The sequence below is a fragment of the Tachyglossus aculeatus genome, chromosome 17 (assembly GCF_015852505.1).
Source record: "Tachyglossus aculeatus isolate mTacAcu1 chromosome 17, mTacAcu1.pri, whole genome shotgun sequence".
Lineage (NCBI taxonomy): Eukaryota > Metazoa > Chordata > Mammalia > Monotremata > Tachyglossidae > Tachyglossus > Tachyglossus aculeatus.
Window position 1 is genome coordinate 39372584 of NC_052082.1, and position 21194 is coordinate 39393777.

General features: G+C 46.1%; 1 protein-coding gene across 1 annotated transcript in view; it reads left to right on the forward strand.

The window, feature by feature from the left end:
- LOC119939730 (killer cell lectin-like receptor subfamily F member 1) overlaps positions 1–13506 on the forward strand; it is a 33279-nt gene extending 19773 nt beyond the window's left edge. The window contains exons 3-7 of the mRNA XM_038759913.1: positions 4029–4109; positions 6177–6320; positions 10416–10567; positions 11114–11226; positions 13240–13506. Coding sequence (XP_038615841.1) covers positions 4029–4109; positions 6177–6320; positions 10416–10567; positions 11114–11226; positions 13240–13372 — 623 coding nt within the window. The 3' untranslated portion in view covers positions 13373–13506. The remainder of the gene's footprint in view (positions 1–4028; positions 4110–6176; positions 6321–10415; positions 10568–11113; positions 11227–13239) is intronic.
- Positions 13507–21194: the final 7688 nt, after the last annotated feature.

Below are 21194 nucleotides of genomic sequence, written 5' to 3' on the forward strand. Positions count from 1 at the left end.
AGGTCACCAATGATCTTGCCAAATCCAACTGCTCCTACTCCATCCTAATCCTCCTCGACATCTCAGCTGCCTTTGACACTGTGGACCATCCCCTTCTCTTCAAATACGTTATGCAACCTTGACTTCTCTGACTACCTCCTGTCCTGCTTCTCCTCTAATCTCTCTGGCCATTCATTCTCAGTCTCCTTCATGGGCTCTTCCTTCCCCTTCCCATCCCCTAACTATAGGGGTCCCTCAAGGTTCAGTTCTGGGTCTCCGTCTATTCTCCATTTACACTTACTCCCTTGGAGAACTCACTCGCTCCATGGCTTCAACAACGACATCTATACAGATGACACCCAAATCTATATCTCCTTCCCTGTTCTCTCTCCCTCCCTCCAGGCTTGCATCTCCTCCTGCCTTCAGGACATCCCTACTTGTGTGTCCTCCCACCACCTCAAACTCAACATGTCCAAGACAGAGCTCCTTATCTTCCCTCCCAAACCCTATCCTCTCCTGAACTTTGCCATCACTGTAGACGACACAACCATCCTTCCTGTCTCATGAGCCCGTAAACTTGGTGTTATCCTTGACTCCGCTCTCTCATTCACCCCTCATATCCAATCCGTCACCAAATCCCGTCGGTCTCACCTTCACAACATCACCAAGATCCACCCTTTCCTCTTCATCCAAACCTCAACCACGTTAGTACAATCACTCATCCTATCCCAAATGGATTACTGCATCAGCCTCCTTTCTGACCTCCCAACCTCCTCCCTCTCCCCACTTCAGTCCATACTTCAGTCCTCTGCCTGGATTATCTTTCTAAAGAAATATTCAGGGCATGTTACCCCCCTCCTCAAAAACCTCCAGTGGTTGTCTATCAATCTCTTTATCAAACAAAAACTCCTCACTAACTTTAAAGCTTTAAAGCTCTCCATCACTTTGCCCCCTCCTACTTCACCCCCTTCTCTCCTTCTACATACCAGCCTGCACACTCTGCTCCTCTGCTGCTAACCTTCTCACTGTGCCTCGATCTCACCTGTCTCACCACCGACCCCTGGTCCACGTCCTACCTCTGGCCTGGAACACCCTGCCTCTTCAAATTGGCCAAACAATCACTCTTTCCCCCTTCAAAGCCCTACTGAAGGCACACCTCCTCCTAGAGGCCTTCCCAGATTAAGTCCCCTTTTCCTCAGCCCCCCTTTCAGCGTCACCTCAACTCGCTCCCTTTGCCCTCGCCCCCACCCCAACACTTATGTATATATGTATATATCTATAATTTATTTATTTATTTGTATGCCTGTTTACTTGTTTTGATGTCTGTCTCCCCCACCGCCGCAGACTGTAAACCCATTGTGGGCAGGGATTGTCTCTATTGCTAATATTGTACTTTCCAAGCACTTAGTACAGTGCTGTGCACACAGTAAGTGCTCAATAAATATGATTGAATGACTGAATGATCACAAGGGGCTGCAAAATGGTGTTGTTACATTGCTTTCTTTATTACAGTTAAGCATTTACTATGTGCCAAGCACTATATTAAATGTTGGGGTAAATACAAGATAATTAGGTTGGACCACATCCCTGTCCCACAATGGACTCACAGACTCATTAGGGAATGGTTAGGATTGAATCCCCATTTAGAGTTGAGGAAATTGAAGCACAGAGAAGTCAAGTGACTTGCCTAGGATCACACAGCAGACAAGTGCTGTCTTTTTATTTGTGACTAATTTGAATCAAACCAGTTTTGGGGTCTCTGACTTGCCATAAAAACAATAATGGTATTTATTAAGTGCTTACTATGTGCCAAGCACTATGGTTGATACAAGATAATGAGATCAGATACAATTCTTGTTCCTTTCAAGGAATGGAAGATAGATATTTTAACCCATTTTACAGATGAGGAAACTGAGGCACAGAGAAGTTAAGTGACTTGTCCAAGGTCACACAGCAGGCAAATGATGACCCTGGGTTTAGAACCCCGGTGTTCTGACTCCCAGGCCCATCTTCTTTCCATTAGGCCACACTGCCTCCCTCCATGAAGTTTAGTGCCATCCACTGTCATGGATTTAAGAATAAAGCTTTCCAAATCTTGAAAGTTGTGCCCTGATTAATCCCTGCAAGAGGCAGATTTTGGGACCCCTTGGGTGGTGACAACGAGGCCAGTTGCACATTTCACAAGGTACACAAAAGTTTCTGTTTCAGTTTCCTGTGAATTCTCTAATGACCATTTCTTCACACTGAAAGCCCGTTCTACCCTCTTCCCCCAATCAATAATGACACTTGTCTTGTCTTTTGTTGTTTTATGCCATCGAGTCATCTCCGACCTATAGTGATGCCATGGACACATCTCTCCCAGAATGCACCAAATCCATCTGCAATCATTCTGGTAGAATATCCATAGGGTTTTCTCGGTAAAAATATGGAACTGGTTTACTGCCTCCTTCTGTGCAGTAAACTTGACTTTTGAGTTTCATCCACACTTGACTCTCTCCCATGCCGCTGCTGCCCAGCACAGGTGGGTTTTGACTTGTAGCAGATTGCAGCAAAGTTTACATTTGACTCAATTTCTCAATCTGTTAAATGGGGACTCAACTCTCTCAGCAGGGACTAGTGAAGATTGATGTGATAATAAATATCACTGACGATGATGATGATGGTGATAAGAATATGGAAGTCATTCGAGATCGTGAAAGGAAAATCACAGAAAGGACATAATTGAGTTATTGAGCTTTCTTCAGATTTTCAGGTGAACACAGATAAAATCTGAGAAGCAGCGTGGCCTAGTGGATAGAACACGGGCCTGGGAGTCAGAAGGATCTAGGTTCTAATCCCAGCTCCACCACCTGTCTGCTGAGTGACCTTGGGCAAGTCACTTCACTTCTCTGGGCCTCAGTTTCCTCAGTTGTAAAATGGGGATTTAGACTGTGAACTCCTTGTGGGACATGGACTGTGTCCCACCTGATTAACTTGTATCGACCACAGTGCTTGGATCTCCTGGTATAAGTAAGCGCTTAGCAAACACCACGAAAACAAAAAAAAAAATATTTTCCTAGGACATGGATTAACATCCTTTAACTTTAAACTAGTTTTAAAATGTCAAACGTTTGTAATTTGCACTGGGCAATGTTTAAAATAGGTCCAGATCCTGCCCTCAGAGAGCTTACAGTTTAAATAAAGAATGGTAACATGACTGCGGGGAGGAAAGATGCAGGCAAAATGGACCCTGGGAGTGAGAGGCCCTGCTTTCCAGGCTTGCTTGGATCAGGAGGAAGTTTAGAGACCGAGCTAAGGAACACACTGGTGCGGCAATTCCACTCCTTCCACCTCTCCTTCCTAAGCCTGGGCCCACGAGACGTTGATTCTGGGCTCTGCTCTAGTCCAACATCAGCTGATTGCCTGGACTGAGGGGGGCAGGGTGAGGCCCCTAAAACATGGAGCCTGAGGCAGTAGCCCTGATTCACCCCAGAGCTGGAATGGCACTGCGGCCTAGTCTAAAAAGAGTCAGGAGATCTGTGCTCTAACTGCAGCTCCGCCATGCCCTTGCTGTAGGATCTTGGGCAAGTCATTTCACTTCTCTGGGTCTCAGGCTCCTCATCTGTAAAATGGGGATTAAATACTTCTTCTCCCTCCCACTTAGACTGGAAACCCTGCGTGGACAGGACCTGTATCTGATCTGATAATCTTGTATCTACCACAAGTTCAGTACATGACAAATGTTGAGCAAATACAGTATGGCTTAATGAATAGAGTATGGGCCTGGGAGTCAGAAGGACCTGGATTCTAATCGCAGCTCCACCACGTCTGCTATGTGATCTTGGGCCTTCACTTCTCTTATCTGGGCCTCAGTTACTTCATCTATAAATGGGGATTAAGAGTGTGAATTCCATGTGGGACTGTGTCCGACCCGATTAACTTGTATCTGTCCCAGTGCTTGGAACAGTGCTTGGCAAACAGTAAGCACTTAACGAGTACCAGAATTATTATTATTATTATTACAATGATTAGGGCGTCTCCCTTCTGACCCCGACTCTCTGTTCCCACAGGACCAAGCTGGTGTGTTCTTGGTGCCATCCTGGGGCTGAAGGCCATAGTGCTGGGCATTGTAGCTGTGGCAACTCTGCATGGTGAGTGAGAAAACAAGCAAGCAAGCAATAGTATTTATTGAGTGCCTACTGTCTACAGAGCATTGGATCAAGTTTTTGGGAGAGTACGATATAACAGAATTGGTAGACATGACTCCTACCTGCAAGGAGCTTGCAATCTAGCAGGGGAGATAGACTTTAAAATAAATTACAGGTTGGAGATCAGTCAATCAATGGTATTTATTGAGCACTTACTGTTTGCAGAGCACTATACTAAGCACTTGGGAGGGTATAAAGGAGAAGTAGCGTGGCATAGTAGATCAATCAATCAATCAATCAATCAATCGTATTTATTGAGCACTTACTGTGTGCAGAGCACTGTACTAAGCGCTTGGGAAGTACAAGTTGGCAACATATAGAGACAGTCCCTACCCAACAGTGGGCTCACAGTCTAGAAGGGCACAGGGCTGGGAGTCAGAAGGTCATGGGTTCTAATCCTGGCTCTGCCACTTGTCTGCTGTGTGACCTTGGGCAAGTCATTTCACTTCTGTGTGCTTCAGTTACCTCATCTGTAAAATGGGGAATGAGACTGCGAGCCCCATGTGGGACAGGGACTGTGTCCAACCTGATTTGCTTGTATCCATCCCAGCACTTAGTACAGTGCCTGACACATAGTGAATGCTTAACAAATACCATAATTATTATTGCAATACAACAGAGTTGGAAGACATGTTTCCTGCCACAGTGAGCTTATCATCTGAAGGGAGGAAGGGGATAGACACTAATATAAATAATTCAGAGGCAGGAATATTAGTCTCCTCTCAGAATCGCACCTAAAGAGTTTCCAGTACTCTTCCAGTCTTGGCTATGGGATAGAGAGTCAAGCAGAGGCCTACACATTCCATTCCTAGTTTGAGCAGTGGCTAGTGAGTAGAAGGCAATCTCCTAGAAGTCAAAACTCGCCTGTGCTAGGCAGCAGCAGCATGGGAGAGAATCGAGGGTGGAGTCTCAAGTTTACTGCGCGGAAGAAGGCAATGGTAAACCACTGCCCTATTTTTACCAAGAAAACTCTATGGATCCACTACCAGGATTACAGATGGAGATGGGGCATTCTGGGAGAGATGTGTCCATGACATCGCTATGGATCGGAGACGACTCAAAAGCATGAGACAAGAGACAAGGAACATAAGTGGTGTTGGTCTGGGGGTGGTGTGAGTTTCAAAGTGCTTAGGGATACAGACCCAAGTGCATAGGTTACATACATGGGATGGGGAGTAGGGTGAGGGAATGAGAGGTTAGTAAGCGGAGGCTCTTGTCCCCTCCCCAGGTGTCAGAAAGAGCCTCTTCAGGGTTCAAGCCCTCAACCTGAGAAAGATGCTAGATGAGGCTGATATTTCAGACTTATTTGCTTAGAGAAGCAGTGTGCCCTAGTGGAAGGAGCACAGGTCTGGAAAAAAAGGACCTGGATTCTAATCCCAGCTCCACTACTTGCCTGTTGGGTGACTGAATAAAAATAATGATAATTTTGGTATTTGTTAAGCTCTTACTGTGTGCCATGCACTGTACAAAGTGCTGGTGTACATACAAGATAATTAGGTCCCACTTGGAGGTCACGGAGTAAATTGGAAGGAGAACAGGAATTGAATTCCTATTTTGCAAAAGAGGGAGCTGCGGCGCAAAGAAGTTAAGTGACTTGCCCAAGATCACATAACGGGTGGTGGACCCGGAATTAGAACCCAGAACAACGGCCTTCCAGGCCCATGCTCTTTCCACTAGGCTATTCTGCATCCCAACAAGTCACTTAGCTTCCCAAACCTCCATCTCCTCATCTGTAAAATGGGGATTAAATGCTTGACCTCCCTCCTCCTAAAACTGGGACAGGGACTCTGTCTGACCTGATTATCTTGTTCTCTACCCCAGAGCTTAGAGTACACACTTAACAAATGTCGCAGTTCTTATTATTGTTTGATGTGGAAGAGAAGGAAAAAGGAGGGAGTCCAGGAGGCTCCCTAGATGCTCCAGTCCCGCTTTGGCAAATATCCCCCTGCAGATTGTGCTTCCGCTTCCATGCCCCTGTCTCTGTTCTAACAACTTGTGAGTTGAATTCAGGGCACACAATTATCTGCTGGATGGCGGTCAGCTCCAGGGCCACCCACCAAGAAACCCGTGGGGAGCCAGAGAGCACTCTGGAGGGGAACAGCTGCCGAGAGATAATGCAGGAGTTCCAGGAGGATTTGTGCGTCCATAAGCTGGGTGAGTAGAAACTGCTTCTGGGCTCCTTTTCCATAACCCCCACTCCCTGTCCAGGGAACTGGGGATGTAATAGTAAACTCCTCTGAATCAACAGAAGACCTACTCCCTCCTATCAATCAGTCCATCAATCAATGATAATTATTGAGCACCTACTGTGTGCAGAGCACTGTATTAAGCTCTTGAGAGAGTACAATACAGCAGAGTTGGTAGTCACACAACAGTCTAGAGGGAGCTGCTTCCATGAGCTGCACCTTAAGAGAGGCCTCAGGAACATTCCATGCCAATGGTGAGGAAGGACAGTGATCTTCAGAGCCTTATTGAAGGCACACCTGACTAAGCCCTCCTTTCCTCTTCTCCCACTCCCTTGTGCATCACCCTGACTTGTTCCCTTTATTCATCCCCCTCCCAGCCCCACAGCATTTTTATACATATCTGCAATTTCTTCATTTGTGTTAATGCCTGTCTCTCCCTCTAGACTGGGTGTGGGCAGGGCGTGTGTCTATTTATTGTTATATTGTATTCTCCCAAGCCCTTCAGAGCTCTCCACATAGTAAGCGCTCAAAAAATATGATTAACTGATTGACTGAATGACTGTCCTCTAAGCAACACTTTATCCTGAGAAAGGGTGCATGACTGGTTCCACCACTGCTCTGTTGAGTGAATCAGGCAAGGGTCACCCAGTGGCAGTGGGCCAAATGAGGAAGGAAAATTGTACCCACTATATAATGGTTTTCTCATTATAATTGTTATGATATTTGTTGAGCACTCAATATGTGTCAAGCACCGTTTTAAGCACTGGAGTAAATAAAAGTTAATCAGATTGGACACAGCCCTTGTTCCACATGGGGCTCACAGTCCCATGTAGGAGAAGGAAACAGGCATTGAATTCCCATTTTACAGATGAGGGAACAAGAGGCACATAGAAGTTAAGTAACTAGACTAAGCTGAGGTAACTGAGTCCCAGAGAAGTGAAGTGGCTTGCCCAAGGTCACACAGCAGACAAGTGACAGAGGCAGGATCAGAATCCACGTCCTCTGACTCCCAAACCCGGGCTCATTCCACTAAACCACGCTGCTTCTCTGAAAGTCGATGAGAGTATTAATATTTTTTATCATTATTTGACACAATATATTATAATCATACCTCAGAGAAGCAGTGTGGCCTAGTGGATAGAGCATGGGCCTGGAAGTCAGAAGGACCTGGGTTCTAATCTCAGCTCTGCCACTTGTCTGCTCTTTGTCTGTGAGCAAGTCACTTCACTTCTCTGTGTCTCAGTTACCTCATCTGTAAAATGGAGATTAAGATTGGGAGCTCCATGTGGAACAGGGACTATGTCCAACCTGATCATTTTGTATCTGACCCAGTGCTTAGAACAGTGCCTGGCGTGTAGGATGTGCTTAACAAATACCATAAAAGAAATAAAGATACCGCACTGATTTTTTGTAGAGCACTTTTATTTTCCCAAAGCATTTTCACAGCTATTATCCCATTTTATCCCTTTGAGGATGGGAGATTATAGAACCACTGGCTACTTCGATTGGTGGAGCTGAGCAGGGACTTAATGAGTCTCTCCTTCTACCCTGAGCCAAGATCATCCTACACCGAGCTAGGGCAATAAGAAGAATTCTAATATAAGTGCATACAGTATGCCAAGCACTGCACTAAATGCTGGGGTAGATACAAGATAATTGGTTCAGAATTAGTCCCTCCCCCACATGAGACTCACAGTATGTGGGGCAGGGAGAACTGATATTCCATTGCCATTTTTTCAGATGAGGAAATTCAGGCACTGAGAAGGTAAGTGACTTGCCCAAGATCACACAGTAAGCAAATGGTGGAGGCAGAATTAAAAAGGAGTTGACCTTGTTCCTGAAGATCTCTAGCAGATAGAACATGGATCTGGGATTCAGAAGGACCTGGGTTCATTCTTACATTCATTCTATAGTATTTAACAGGGAAGCAGCGTGGCTCAGTGGAAAGAGCACGGGCTTTGGAGTCAGAGGTCATGGGTTCAAATCCTGACCCCACCAACTGTCAGCTGTGTGACTTTGGACAAGTCACTTAACTTCTCTGTGCCTCAGTTACCTCATCTGTAAAATAGGGTTTAAGACTGTGAGCCCCCTGTGGGACAACTTGATCACCTTGTACCCTCTCCAGAGCTTAGAACAGTGCTTTGCACATAGTAACCGCTTAACAAATACCATTATTATTATTATTATTATTATTGAGAGCTTACTATGTGCAGAACACTGTACTGAGCACTTGGGAGAGTACAATACATTCTCTGCCCACAACGAGCTTACAATTTAGAGGTCATGGGTTCTAATCCCGGCTCCACCACTTACCTGCTGTGTGGCCTTGGGCAAATCACTTAACTTCTCTGTACCTCAGTTATGTCATCTGTAAAATGGAGATGAAGACTGTGAGCCCTTTTGCAGGGCAGGGACTGTGTTCAACTCAATTTGCTTGTACCTACCCCAGTGCTTAGTACAGTGACTGACACATAGTAAGTGCTCAACAAATACCGTAATAATAATAATAATAATAATAATAAGGGGGACAGACATTCATATAAATAAATAAATTACAGATATGTACATTAGTGCTGTGGGGCTTCAAATCCTGGCTCTGCCACTTGTCTGCTGTGTGACTTTGGGCAAGTCATTTCAGTTCCTCTGTGCCTCAGATACTTCATCTGTAAAATGAGATTAAGACTGTGAACCCTATGTGGGACATGGACTGTGTCCAATCTGATTATCTTGTCTCTACCCCAGTGCTTAGTATAGTGCCTGGCAAATAGTAAGCACTTTACAAGTATAATAAAAAAAAAGACAGAAGATTACACAATTTCACAACCTTCCTCAGTGACTCATGTCAAGAACTACTAATCCCTCCCAAGGAAAAGTTCAAGTCCCTAGAACTGAAATCTCTATCCTCCATAGAAATGGTGGTGATTTAGCCACAATATGAAAACAGCAGGGATATATCCTGAAAATCCCAAACAGGAATAGGAATAGGAAAAGTTAAAACCATTAGGGGTTATCACAATATATCTCTGTTTTCCAGCTTCAATCCTTCCCACTGCTTTTGTCCAGACCCTCTCCTGAGGATGTTTACAAATTTATTTGATATCCTTTCTCCTAAACCCTCATTTCCCATATCTGCCCTCCCTTCACCACTGACTATGCATTGTGAACTCCTTAAGCACTTCGATACACCAGCCTCACAGCACTTACATAAATATCCTTATACTCTACTATTTCTCCAGTCTATAATTTGTTTTAATGTATGTCTCTCCGTGAAGACCATAAGATTCTTATGGGCAGGAATCATGTCTATCAACTATCAGCAGCATGGCTCAGTAGAAAGAGCACAGGTTTGGGAGTCAGAAGTCATGTGTTCTAATCCCAGCTCTGCCAATTGTTAGCTGTGTGACTTTGGGCAAATCACTCAACTTCTCTGTGCCTCAGTTACCTCATCTGTAAAATGGGGATTAAGACTGCGAGCCCCATGGGGGACAACCTGATTACCTTGTATCTACCCCAGTGCTTGGCACATAGTAAGCACTTAACAAATATCATTATTATTATTATTATTGCCCCTTCCCAAGCACTTGTACAGTTCTCTGCTCACAGTAAGCCCTGAATAAATGCTTCTGTTTGATGAGTTGATTCCTCTTGAGGAGACAGAAGCAACAAAAGGCAACTAGAGCTCTCCCTTTCTTCAAAGCCTGTCTAAAATCCCACTTCCTCCAAAAAGTCTTCCCAAATTAATTTCCACCACCTGAAGTTGCATCAGCTCAATACCTCACGTGTAATTATACCTGTCCTCAGCACGTCCATATTTATATATAATATATATATGTTTGTGTGTGTGTGTGCGTGTGTGTGTATGAGCACATTATTTATCTTATTTGCCTGTCTCCATTCCTCTTTGAGTGTAGGGACTGTGCTGTTTGCTTCTGAGGTACCTTCGCAAGTGTTTAGAGGAGTGTTCTACTCTCCATAGATGAATGATGAATTCTACTGACTGCTTGCTTGACTGACACAATATTATCAGTGTCTGTTGTCCTTCCTCCCCCACCTCCCCTAGCAGGAGCGGTTTGTGAGCTCTGTCCCCAAGGTTGGCTGCTACACAGGCACAGCTGTTACTACTTCTCAGAAGAGCGGAAGAGCTGGGAGGACAGTGTCCGAGACTGTGAGGCCAGAAGATCCCGGCTCCTGGTTCTAACGGACGAGGCAGAGATGGTGAGCCCTTGGGAGGATTTCTCAGGCCACTTCAAGTGAGGGAGAGTGGAGGCCGCCAAGCCTGTAGAAACCTGCTTATGGAGAAGCAACTGCCTAAGAGACAGAGATCTGGGTTGAAATCCCAGCTTTGCCACTTACCCGCTTGGTGAGCAGAGGCAAGCCACTTAACTTCTCCTGTCCTCAGTTTCTTCATCTGTAAAATGGGGAATAAGTAACAGTTTCCTTTCCTACTTTAGACTGTGAACCCCATGTGGGACAGGGATTGTGTCCAACTTGATTAACTTGTACTTATCCTAGAGTTTAGTGCAGTGCTGCACACCCCTTAGGCACTTAACAAATACCACAATTATTATTATTATCATTGTTACCAGGGCCAGGCAGGGGAATTTGGCCCAGAAATGTGGAGAGCTAAATGTAGGGGGCAGAGGTGGGAGGTTCACTCCTTCCATTCCATGAGCTAACCATGACCTGAACAGGTGAGGTATGGGGCAGAATAAAGCCCTCGAGGCAGAAGCTCAGAGCCACATTTGATCATTCGCTCCCCAGGACTTTGTGAGCAGCCATAAGGAAGAGGACTATTACTTCTGGATTGGACTCCATTTCCAAGAGAAGGAAGGAAAGTGGCTGTGGCTCGGACAGCCTGAACTGCATGGATACAGGTCAGGACCAACCAGAATTTAAAGTTGTAAGTCTGCAGCTGTGTCACTGCCAGGGCACCGAGGACTTTGAGGGGCCTGGTCCTGACCATCCAGTCTGGGGGCCTGTGACCAGCAGGGTGTCCTCAACCCTTCTCCACCAAAATAGCCCCCACCACCACAGTGGGAGGGCCCAGGTGCCTGGGATGTCCATGGTATCTAACCGTCTTTGGGTTTTCCTTCCAGGAAAGGATGAGAATTTGGAGGCCTTGCCAAGCAATCCCCAATTCCTCCACCAGTTAGGCTGCTACTACCACCCATTGGCCCTCAAATACGGTGCCCAAACAGTTAAGGGGATGATTCGGACTCAAGTCAGCCATCTTCCCTCCCGAGGTTGGTTGTAGGAAGCTCAGAGGAATCTTACCTCTGCACCAGTTCTGTTTCCTGGTAAATGCATCTCCACTGCATCCCTGGAACTACCCAAGACCCTATCATAGGCTGGAAGGGTTCAGCTCTATATAGGTTTTTAACAGATGAAATGAAATAAATCAATCTATCGATCAATGGTATGTATTGAGTGCTTCCTATAGATTATAAGCTTCTTGTGTGCAGGGATCCTCTCTACTAATTCTATTGTAATGTACTCTCCAAAGCACTTACTACAGTGCTCTGCATGCAGTAAGCACTCAATAAATACCATTGATTGATCCATTACTGGGAAAAGGGAATGTGATAGAGGAAACGAATAGGCACTATACTAGCACTTGGAGGAGTGTGATACAGTAGATGTGGTAAATATGATCCCTGCCCTCAAGAAGCTTGTTATCGAGGGGGGAAGACAGACATTAAAATAAATTTCAGTTAGGGAAAGCAGTAAAGTAGAAGGATATGTACATAAGTGCAGAGGGGCTAAGGACAAGGGAGTATGGACCTAAGTGCATAGGTGACACAGAAGGGGAGCAAGCAAGGTGGGAAAATGAGGTATTAGTCAGGGAAGGCTTCTTGAAGGAGATGTGTTTTTAGTATGGCTCTGAAGATGGGGAGAGTGGTGGTCTGTCAGATGTGAAGGGAGAGGGAGGATGTGAGTAATGAGCTGATGGTGAGAGAATCCAGTTTGAGGTACAGTGAGTAAGTTGACATTAGAGGAGCAAAGCATGAGAGCTGGGTGGTAGTGGGAGATAAGCAAGGTTAGGAAGGAGGGAGAGAGCCGATTGAAAGGATTTTCAACAACTTATAGTGACAAATATAAAAAGATTTGGATTCAAAAACACATTCTCCCTTTCCCAGGGCCTTTCAACCTTCCTTTTAAACATCCTGGTGCACAAGTTCTTCTGGTCCATTCCCCTCCCCCTCTCTCAAGGAATTCCCAGTTCCAGGTCCACCACTGTTGGATCCTTCCCTCAGGATTTTGAGGTGCCACATGACCATTTTCCTCCTCACAGGGGGAGGTGCCTTGCTCTCTGGGCCCATAATAATAATAATAATAATAATAATAATAATAATAATAATAATAATAATAAATAATAATAATAATAACCTGGTATTTGTTAAGTGCTTACTATGTGTGAAGCACAGTTCTAAGCCCTGGGGTAGATACAAGGTAACCAGGTTGTCCCATGTGGGGCTCACACTCTTAGCCTCTGGACCCTCTTTTGAAGAACCTTCCTCTTGCTTTCTGTCCCCCAGGGTCACTCCATCCCAACTACTAAAAATGGTGGAGGGGCTTCTCCCCAATTTAACTCTGTCCCTCCTCTTTTCCCAATTCTCCTCCATGATTGGCTGTGCTCCAGGGACAGTCACCCACTAATCCAACCAGCTGTCCCTCAGTCCATGAATTTCTACCCTCTCTCTAGCAACCTCTGAAGTCTTTTCCCACCTCAACCCAACCTGTACGCATAGGCGAACTTGAGTAACCATCACAGGGCCTCAGTTCTCAAGTCTTGGTCCTCTTGACTTTTGCAGCTTTGGTTTTGTTAGCCACCAGTCCCACCGTCCCACTGTGCCCAACAAATTATTTGGGATTCCTTTCTTGGCCAGGGGGGCTCTGAATGGCAGCCGAGATCAGCAGAACTGCGTTGCATTCCGGAACAAAAAGGAGATCCATCCTGATCGCTGCCTGTCTTCCTACAAATGGATCTGCAAGAAAAATTCCACCAGACTGAACACCTGAGTTCTAGCCAGCTTCCCCTGGAGGCCAGCCATGGGGCAACTCTCCTTTCCCTGGAAAATTACTGCTGTGATTGCCCAGTGCAGTGAGTTCATGAAGCAGAACTAATCAGCTTGGCCGAATGGGAGGGACTTCTGTGACCCATGGGGATCGTGTTTTTGTAATTTATGGTAGGTTCTCAAGTGCCTAGCAGAATGTACTACATAGAGTAGGCACTCAATAAATATTGATGGTGATAATCATGATTCACATTGATTCAAACAGATGGCTAGGTGTATTAAGCAGCAAGACCAAATGGAGAAATCACAGGTCTGAGAATCAGGAGACCTAGGTTCTAGGTCTCCTGATTAGGGCAGAATACTGACTCTGCCACTTGCCTGCCATGTGACCTTGAGCAAATCACTTCATTTCTCTGTGCTTTAGTTTCCTCACCTGTAAAATGGAAATTAATCAATCAAAAAATCAATGGTATTTATTGAGCACATACTGTGTACAGAGCACTGTACTAAGAACTTGGGAGAATGCAATCCAATTGAGTGGGTAGACATGTTCTTGTCCACAGGGAGCTGGAAGGAAGGGAAGAAGGAAGGAAAGAAGTCACAGCTATCATCATCATCATCAATCGTATTTATTGAGTGCTTACTATGTGCAGAGCACTGTACTAAGTGCTTGGGAAGTACAAATTGGCAACATATAGAGACAGTCCCTACCCAACAGTGGGCTCACAGTCTAAAAGGGGGAGACAGAGAACAAAACCAAACATACTAACAAAATAAAATAAATAGAATAGATATGTACAAATAAAATAGAGTAAAAAAATATGTACAAACATATATACATATATACAGGTGCTGTGGGGAAGGGAAGGAGGTAAGATGGGGGGGATGGAGGGGGACGAGGGGGAGAGGAAGGAAGGGGCTCAGTCTGGGAAGGCCTCCTCGAGGAGGTGAGCTCTCAGCAGGGCCTTGAAGGGAGGAAGAGAGCTAGCTTGGAGGATGGGCAGAGGGAGGGCATTCCAGGCCCGGGGGATGACGTGGGCCGGGGGTCGATGGCGGGACAGGCGAGAGCGAGGTACAGTGAAGAGATCAGCGGTGGAGGAGCGGAGGGTGTGGACTGGGCTGTAGAAGGAGAGAAGGGGGCTGAGGTAGGAGGGGGCAAGGTGATGGAGAGCCTTGAAGCCCAGGGTGAGGAGTTTCTGCCTGATGCGCGGATTGATTGGTAGCCACTGGAGATTTTTGAGGAGGGGAGTGATATGCCCAGAGCGTTTCTGGACAAAGATAATCCGGGCAGCAGCATGAAGTATGGATTGAAGTGGAGAGAGACACGAGGATGGGAGATCAGAGAGAAGGCTGATGCAGTAGTCCAGACGGGACAGGATGAGAGCTTGAATGAGCAGGGTAGTGGTTGGGATGGAGAGGAAAGGGAGGATCTTGGCAATGTTGTGGAGCTGAGACCGGCAGGTTTTGGTCACGGCTTGGATGTGAGGGGTGAATGAGAGAGCGGAGTCGAGGATGACACCAAGGTTGCGGGCTTGTGAGACGGGAAGGATGGTAGTGCCGTCAACAGAGATGGGAAAGTCAGGGAGAGGGCAAGGTTTGGGAGGGAAGACAAGGAGTTCAGTCTTCGACATGTTGAGCTTTAGGTGGCGGGCAGACATCCAAATGGAGATGTCCTGAAGGCAGGAGGAGATGCGAGCCTGGAGAGAGGGGGAGAGAGCAGGGGCAGAGATGTAGATCTGGGTATGTGTTGTGGGGCTGAAGGTGATTAAATACCTATTCTCCTCCCTTCATAGACTGTGAGCCTAGGGTGGGACAGGCGTCGGGATCTGATTATCTCACATCTGCCAAAGTGCAGGTGTAAACAAATATCACAATCATTATTCCTTTCCAGGGAAAGGAAGCTTCCAGGTAAACTTACTCTCTGTACCTGTTCTTCTGTACAAAATCCATGGCCCAGGTGGTTCAGGACTGGCAATCCCCCAGCCACTGGAAGCAAGGCAATGAAGCTCTGAGAGGCAGAACTTAAGGGCTGCCATGTCTCAGTAAGCCTCTGTAGCTAATCAGCCAGGCAGGTTTGGCAGGTTCTCCTTGTGGGTTTAAGGGTTATGCAGGGTCCTCTTGCCCAACAGAATAACAGGTCGGAGGTTGGATGAGAAATCTATAACAGGGACAGGTTGTTCCAAGGTAGACGATGGGCTAGTGCAGGTTTACCTTTTTATGGCAGGGCCTTTTGTTTCCTTTGTGTCCAACAAGCCAGTTTGTAAGGCTTAGGAGGACCCTAGGAACTGCAGGAAATTTTAAGGAACTTTCTTCAGTCTTTTTGAATCCACCAACGTGACTTCCCTTTTTGGGACTTGCTTGACTTTTACTTTCCCTCTAAACTGTGCTTAATTTGGATGTGGAGGGGAACTTTTACAGTATCTCAGATCAAGTATAGACTGGCAATTGAACTTTCAGCTGTCCTGAAGGAAAATGGATCAGATTCTTTGGCTATTTTACTATGAATTGTTTTATAATAATGAGATGATTCATAAACTGATAATATACTACTACCATACTGTGCTGGGCAGCAGCAGCATGGGAGAGTGTCGAGGGCAGAGACTCAAGTTTACTGTGCAGAAGGAGGCAATGTTAGGCCACCTATGCTACCACTTGTCTGCTGTGTGACCTTAGGCAAGTAACTTCACTTTTCTAGGCCTCAGTTATCTCATCTGTAAACTGGGGGTTGACACTGTGAGTCCTACATGGGACAGGGACTGTGTCCAACAGGAGTTGCTTGCATCTACCCCAGTGCTTAGGACAGTGTCTGCCAAGCAGTAAGTGCTTAACAAATACCAGAATTATTAATCATTATCATTACCAAGAAAACTCTGTGCGCACACTACCAGAAAAATCGCAGATGGAGGTGAACTATTCTTGGAGAAATGTGTCAAGTAAGAGGGAGAACAGTATTGAATCCCCATCCTACAGACGAGGGAACTGAGGTACAGAGAAGTTAAGTGACTTGTCCAAGGTCACACAGGAGATAGGTGGCAGAGCCAGGATTAGAAACATGGAAGCCTGTGCTTTTTCTACTAGGCCACACTGACATGAAATGGCAAAGCAGGAAGTCTAAAAAGACAATCCATCAGACATGTAGGCTGAGAAATCCCTTGACTAGATGCCAAAATGCAGACCTGCAAACTTGCCCAGGTTCCAGGTTAGAAGGCAATCAGGCTGGACCCAAGGAAGACTGTTCACAAAAATGAAAATCCCAACCCAACCACTGACCCTAGAATGTGTTCTTACCTATCGCATGAGCCTACCAGAAACCATTTGGGAGCTCGATTAGGAAGGTTTTGTTAAATTTAAAAAAAAATGTAAAAACCTGTGATGGTTTACCACCTTGTTGATATTCAGAAGAGGGAGAGAACATGCAACACATCAGCATGAGAAGAAACCAGGTGTGAAGCTTTTTATGTTTTTAAAGTTTTTGGGGGGAAGCAGCATGGCTCAGTGGAAAGACCTTGGGCTTGGGAGTCAGGGGTCATGGGTTCGAATCCCAGCTCAGCCACTTGTCAGCTGTGTGACCTTGGGCAAGCCACTTAACTTATCTGTGCCTCGGTTACCTCATCTGTAAAATGGGGATTAAAACTGTGAGCCCCAAGTGGGACAACCTTATCACCTTGTATCCCCTCTCGGCACTTAGAACGGTGCTTTGCAAGTAGCGAGTGCTTAAAAATACCATCATTATTATTATTATTATTATTATTATGTGAGAACTTGTGGGGTGCAAATCTTGACAGGCCTAGTCTCCAGATAGTTATGGGATGAAGCTTTTACTTTATACCAGGCACTGTGCTAAGTACTGGGGTGATTACTAGTTTGTTACCCCTTAAAAAGCAGGGATAATGTCTATGCATTCTATGGTATTCTCCCAAGTGCTTAATGAAGTGCAATTAGCACTCAATAAATACTGACTGATTACAAAATAAACAGGTCAGATCCAACAGGGCTCACAATCTTCTCCAAGTCAGTGAATGCCACCTGACCTGTCAGCAAAACCCAGAGAGCCCCAGGTCTCGTTAAGCATTGCACTAGTGCCATAAAGAACCTTTCTGAGTTACTCAATTGCTACAGGATGGTGCCAGGACTTTCTACAGTCATAGCATAGCAGTCCCCAGGTTTCTTTTACTGTCCCTACTCACCTAGGCAGAGATGTGCCATGGCTGACAGGGGGCACCAGGGTAATGGAGGTAGGTGGAGAAGGGTCTGGTGCAAATGGCATCTTGAACTTTCTTCCCACTCCATAGCCCCCTGCCCACATTCCCTGCTGCCTTGTTTTAGCCCTACTTTGGCACAGTTTGTGGCAGTGTAAGTAGCAATGTAAGCCCAGGACTAGGAGTCAGGAGTCCTGGGTTCTGATCCTGACACTGCCATTTGCCTGCTGTAGAACCTGGGGTGAGTCACCTAACTTTTCTGGGCCTCAGTTGCCTCAGCTGTAAAAATCGAGATTTGTTTTCCCACCCCCTACGTGAGCCCTATGTCAGTCAGTCATATTTATTGAGCACTTATTGTGTGCAGAGCACTGTATTAAGCACTTGGGAGAACACAACAATAAACACATTCCCTGCCCACAGTGAGCTTACAGACTACAGGGAGAGACAGACATTAATATAAATAAATTACAGATATATAAATTACAGACTATCTTGAAATAGGAGCTGCAAAAACCTGGGGTACTTGGATTCTGAAGTTCTCCATGTGTGAGATGGAGATACAAAATCATAATACACACAATACGGCCAAGAAAGCATTTTGATTTTATAATATTACTGCTACAAAGATGCAAGAGGGATTCGGTAGGATAATTGCAGTCAATACGTATACACATAGTTAGAGGAATAGGTCCTGAAGAGATAGATAATAATAACAGTACCATAGCAGTGTCCTTCTGGCCTGAGGAAGCCCCAGGTTTTCCAGTAGGATTTATGCACCCAAGGCTGAGGTTCAACTCCCTAGCTGGTCCCAAGGTCTTATATACCATCTGGCTGTCCATCTTACATGTGCAGCTGGGCCTCTGAAACATATCAGCCTATTACCTCCCTATACCTCTTGTCACTGCTTCCTGTCCTGGGAACATTCAACTGTCTGCAAGATTGATTAGTGCCTTTGTTCTAGGCCATACATCAAAGTGTTATGTAAACTGTGTGTGTGGCCTCCAGGATGTGATACACAGCACCCCACATTCCTCTGGCTTTCCTCCTGGAGTATAATGTTCTTGTGTGAGGCCAACAACTATACGTATAAGTAAATTACAAGAAGTATTGTCTGATCTACTTTATACAGATCAGGACTTGGCACTTAGTAAATGCTTAGCAAATTATTACTATTATTCCCTTGCCTCAGGCAAGAAAAACAGCCTGCCTTAGTGGAAAGAGCATGGGCTTGGGAATCAGGTAATGGGTCTAATACCGGCTCTGCCACTTATTAGCTGTGTGACTTTGGGCAAGTCACTTCATTTCTCTGTGCCTCAGTTACCTCATCTGTAAAATGGGGATTAAGACTGTGAGCCCCACTTGGGACAACCTGATTAACTTGTACCTACCCCAGTGCTTAGAACAGTGCTTGGCACATAATAAGTGCTCAACCAATACCATTATTGTTATCGACAAGTAGGGTGTAAAATAAGTTAACCAGAGTAAATCAGCCGCAGGGTTCGAGAACCCAAGGTGGTGACACAGATAGGAAAAATGACTCAGAGACATGAGTTCAGTTAGAGCAGTAGAGGAGAAAGGTGACTACTTGCCCGTTCACTTCCCTTGAGAGGTACAAGTGACAAGCAGCCCAGACCCAGCCGCTTTCTCCCCTTTTATTTGGTTCTCCCGTTTTATTTGGTTCTCCATCCGAGCTACACAACACAAAGGATTCCCATGCAACTTGGGCAGGTATCCCTGTTATCAGAAGATAACACCCACACAGGATGGGGTCGTCCCAGACAGGGTGGAACTGCTCTGATTAGTGTCAACCCTCCTCCATTACAGAATCTTCACTGAGTCCAGAACCTATTCCTCAAACATCCTGTTGTTGAGCCTTGCACACAATGGAATCGTTTGTGCTAAGCCTATAGGGAAATTGGAGTCAATGCCACTCTGTGGGAGTATGTGGCTAGCTAGGGTGGACAACAATTATTATTGTTATTATTATTAACAATAATAACAATAATAATAAGCCTGAGGGGAGGGAATTTGCTGTTGGAGGATGTTTCTATGCCGTTTTCCACCCTGGGCATGCCCAAAAGAACCACCTGAAGGCACTGTGAGTCACATTTGGCTGAGAAGCCCCAACCTGCTCTGAACCCAGAGCCCCCTGAGGGGGGTGGGAGGAAGACAAGGAGGGCCCGCTGCTCATAGTTCTTCCTCCACCCACCAAAGCGTTCATGCAGCCCATGCCATCCTCCTCTTCCTCTCAGCTTATGCACTGGAGCAGCAAGATCCCCCCGCCAAACAGCACATTTCACTTCTGAACAAGGCATGGCAACTCAAGCGGCCCTCCACACTCCACCCCCACTCCACCACCTGTCAAACACATAAGCCCTTCCTTTCCTACCCTCAGTCCCACTCAGAAATTTCTCTCTCCCCATGTCTATTTTGGCCACCACACCTGACCCTGGCTACATGCTGAAAGGATTTATTTTTGACTCAAGGCTGACACACTGTCCCATCCCTCCCTTGAAGCTGGTCCCTCCTGGCACCCACAAGGCCCCAGGGTTAGGACAGGGCAGAGTGAGGTAGGGCAGTTTTATCTCCATCCCATTTTATCACAGGGATTTTGGAGAGCCAGTCTGCACCAGGCTGAGGTGGACAGGCAGGGTCAGGCCAAGGTGGCAGCAGTGAGACAAGGTTAAAGAAGAGTGGTTGGGGTCAGCCCAGAGGGGATTCGGGGGCCGGAGGGTGGGGAAGGGGGAGGCAGGGGACCCCAGGAGGACCGGCCCTGGAGCTGCGAGGGCAAACACTTCAAAGAGCTGTGCAGAGGGGGACCAGTGGGGACAAGGAACAGGGAGCAGGCTGGGGGATGGGATGGAGCCAGGGTGCTGGCTCCCACGTACTGTGCACTCCCACGTGCTGTGCCACAAACGCAATCAGCCAAACCATTGGCCGTCCAAAGGCAACTCTTACAAATGTCCTGCAGGTCCAAGCAATACTTCATCAGTGAACAGCAGGGGCAGAGGGGAGGGTACTGAAAAGAACACTGACTCTGAACTGCAATTCCACTGTCAGTAAGAATCATAAGAATGGTAATTGCCACATTAGTTCAGTGCTTATTCTATGCTCAGCACTAAGCTAAAAGTGAGATAGACAACACAATCAGAGCACCTGATTGTGAACCCCTGTCCCATTTGGGGTTCACAGTTTCAAGTGGAGGGAGGATAGGTCTTTAAACCCCATTTTACTTTTTGCACAGTTCCAAAATGTCTTACAATAAACAATCTTATTTTATCCTCCCAAGATCCCTGTGAGAGGGATTATTATGCTCATTTTACAGATAAGAAGACTGAGACCCAGAGTGGTTAAGAGACCCAGATCCCATGGCAGGTGGCTGGTAGAACTGGGATTGGAACACAGCAAGGTCTAGTGGAAAAAGTACAGGCCTGGAAATCAGAGGACCTGGGTTCTGATCCTGGCTCTGCCATGTACTTGCTGTATGACCTTGGACAAATCACTTCACTTTTTCGTGACTCAGTTCCCTCATCTGCCAAGTCGGAATTCAATACTTGTCCTCCCTCCCTAGACTGTGAGCCCCATGTGGTAATTAATTATCTTGTATTTACCCCAGCACTTAGTAGA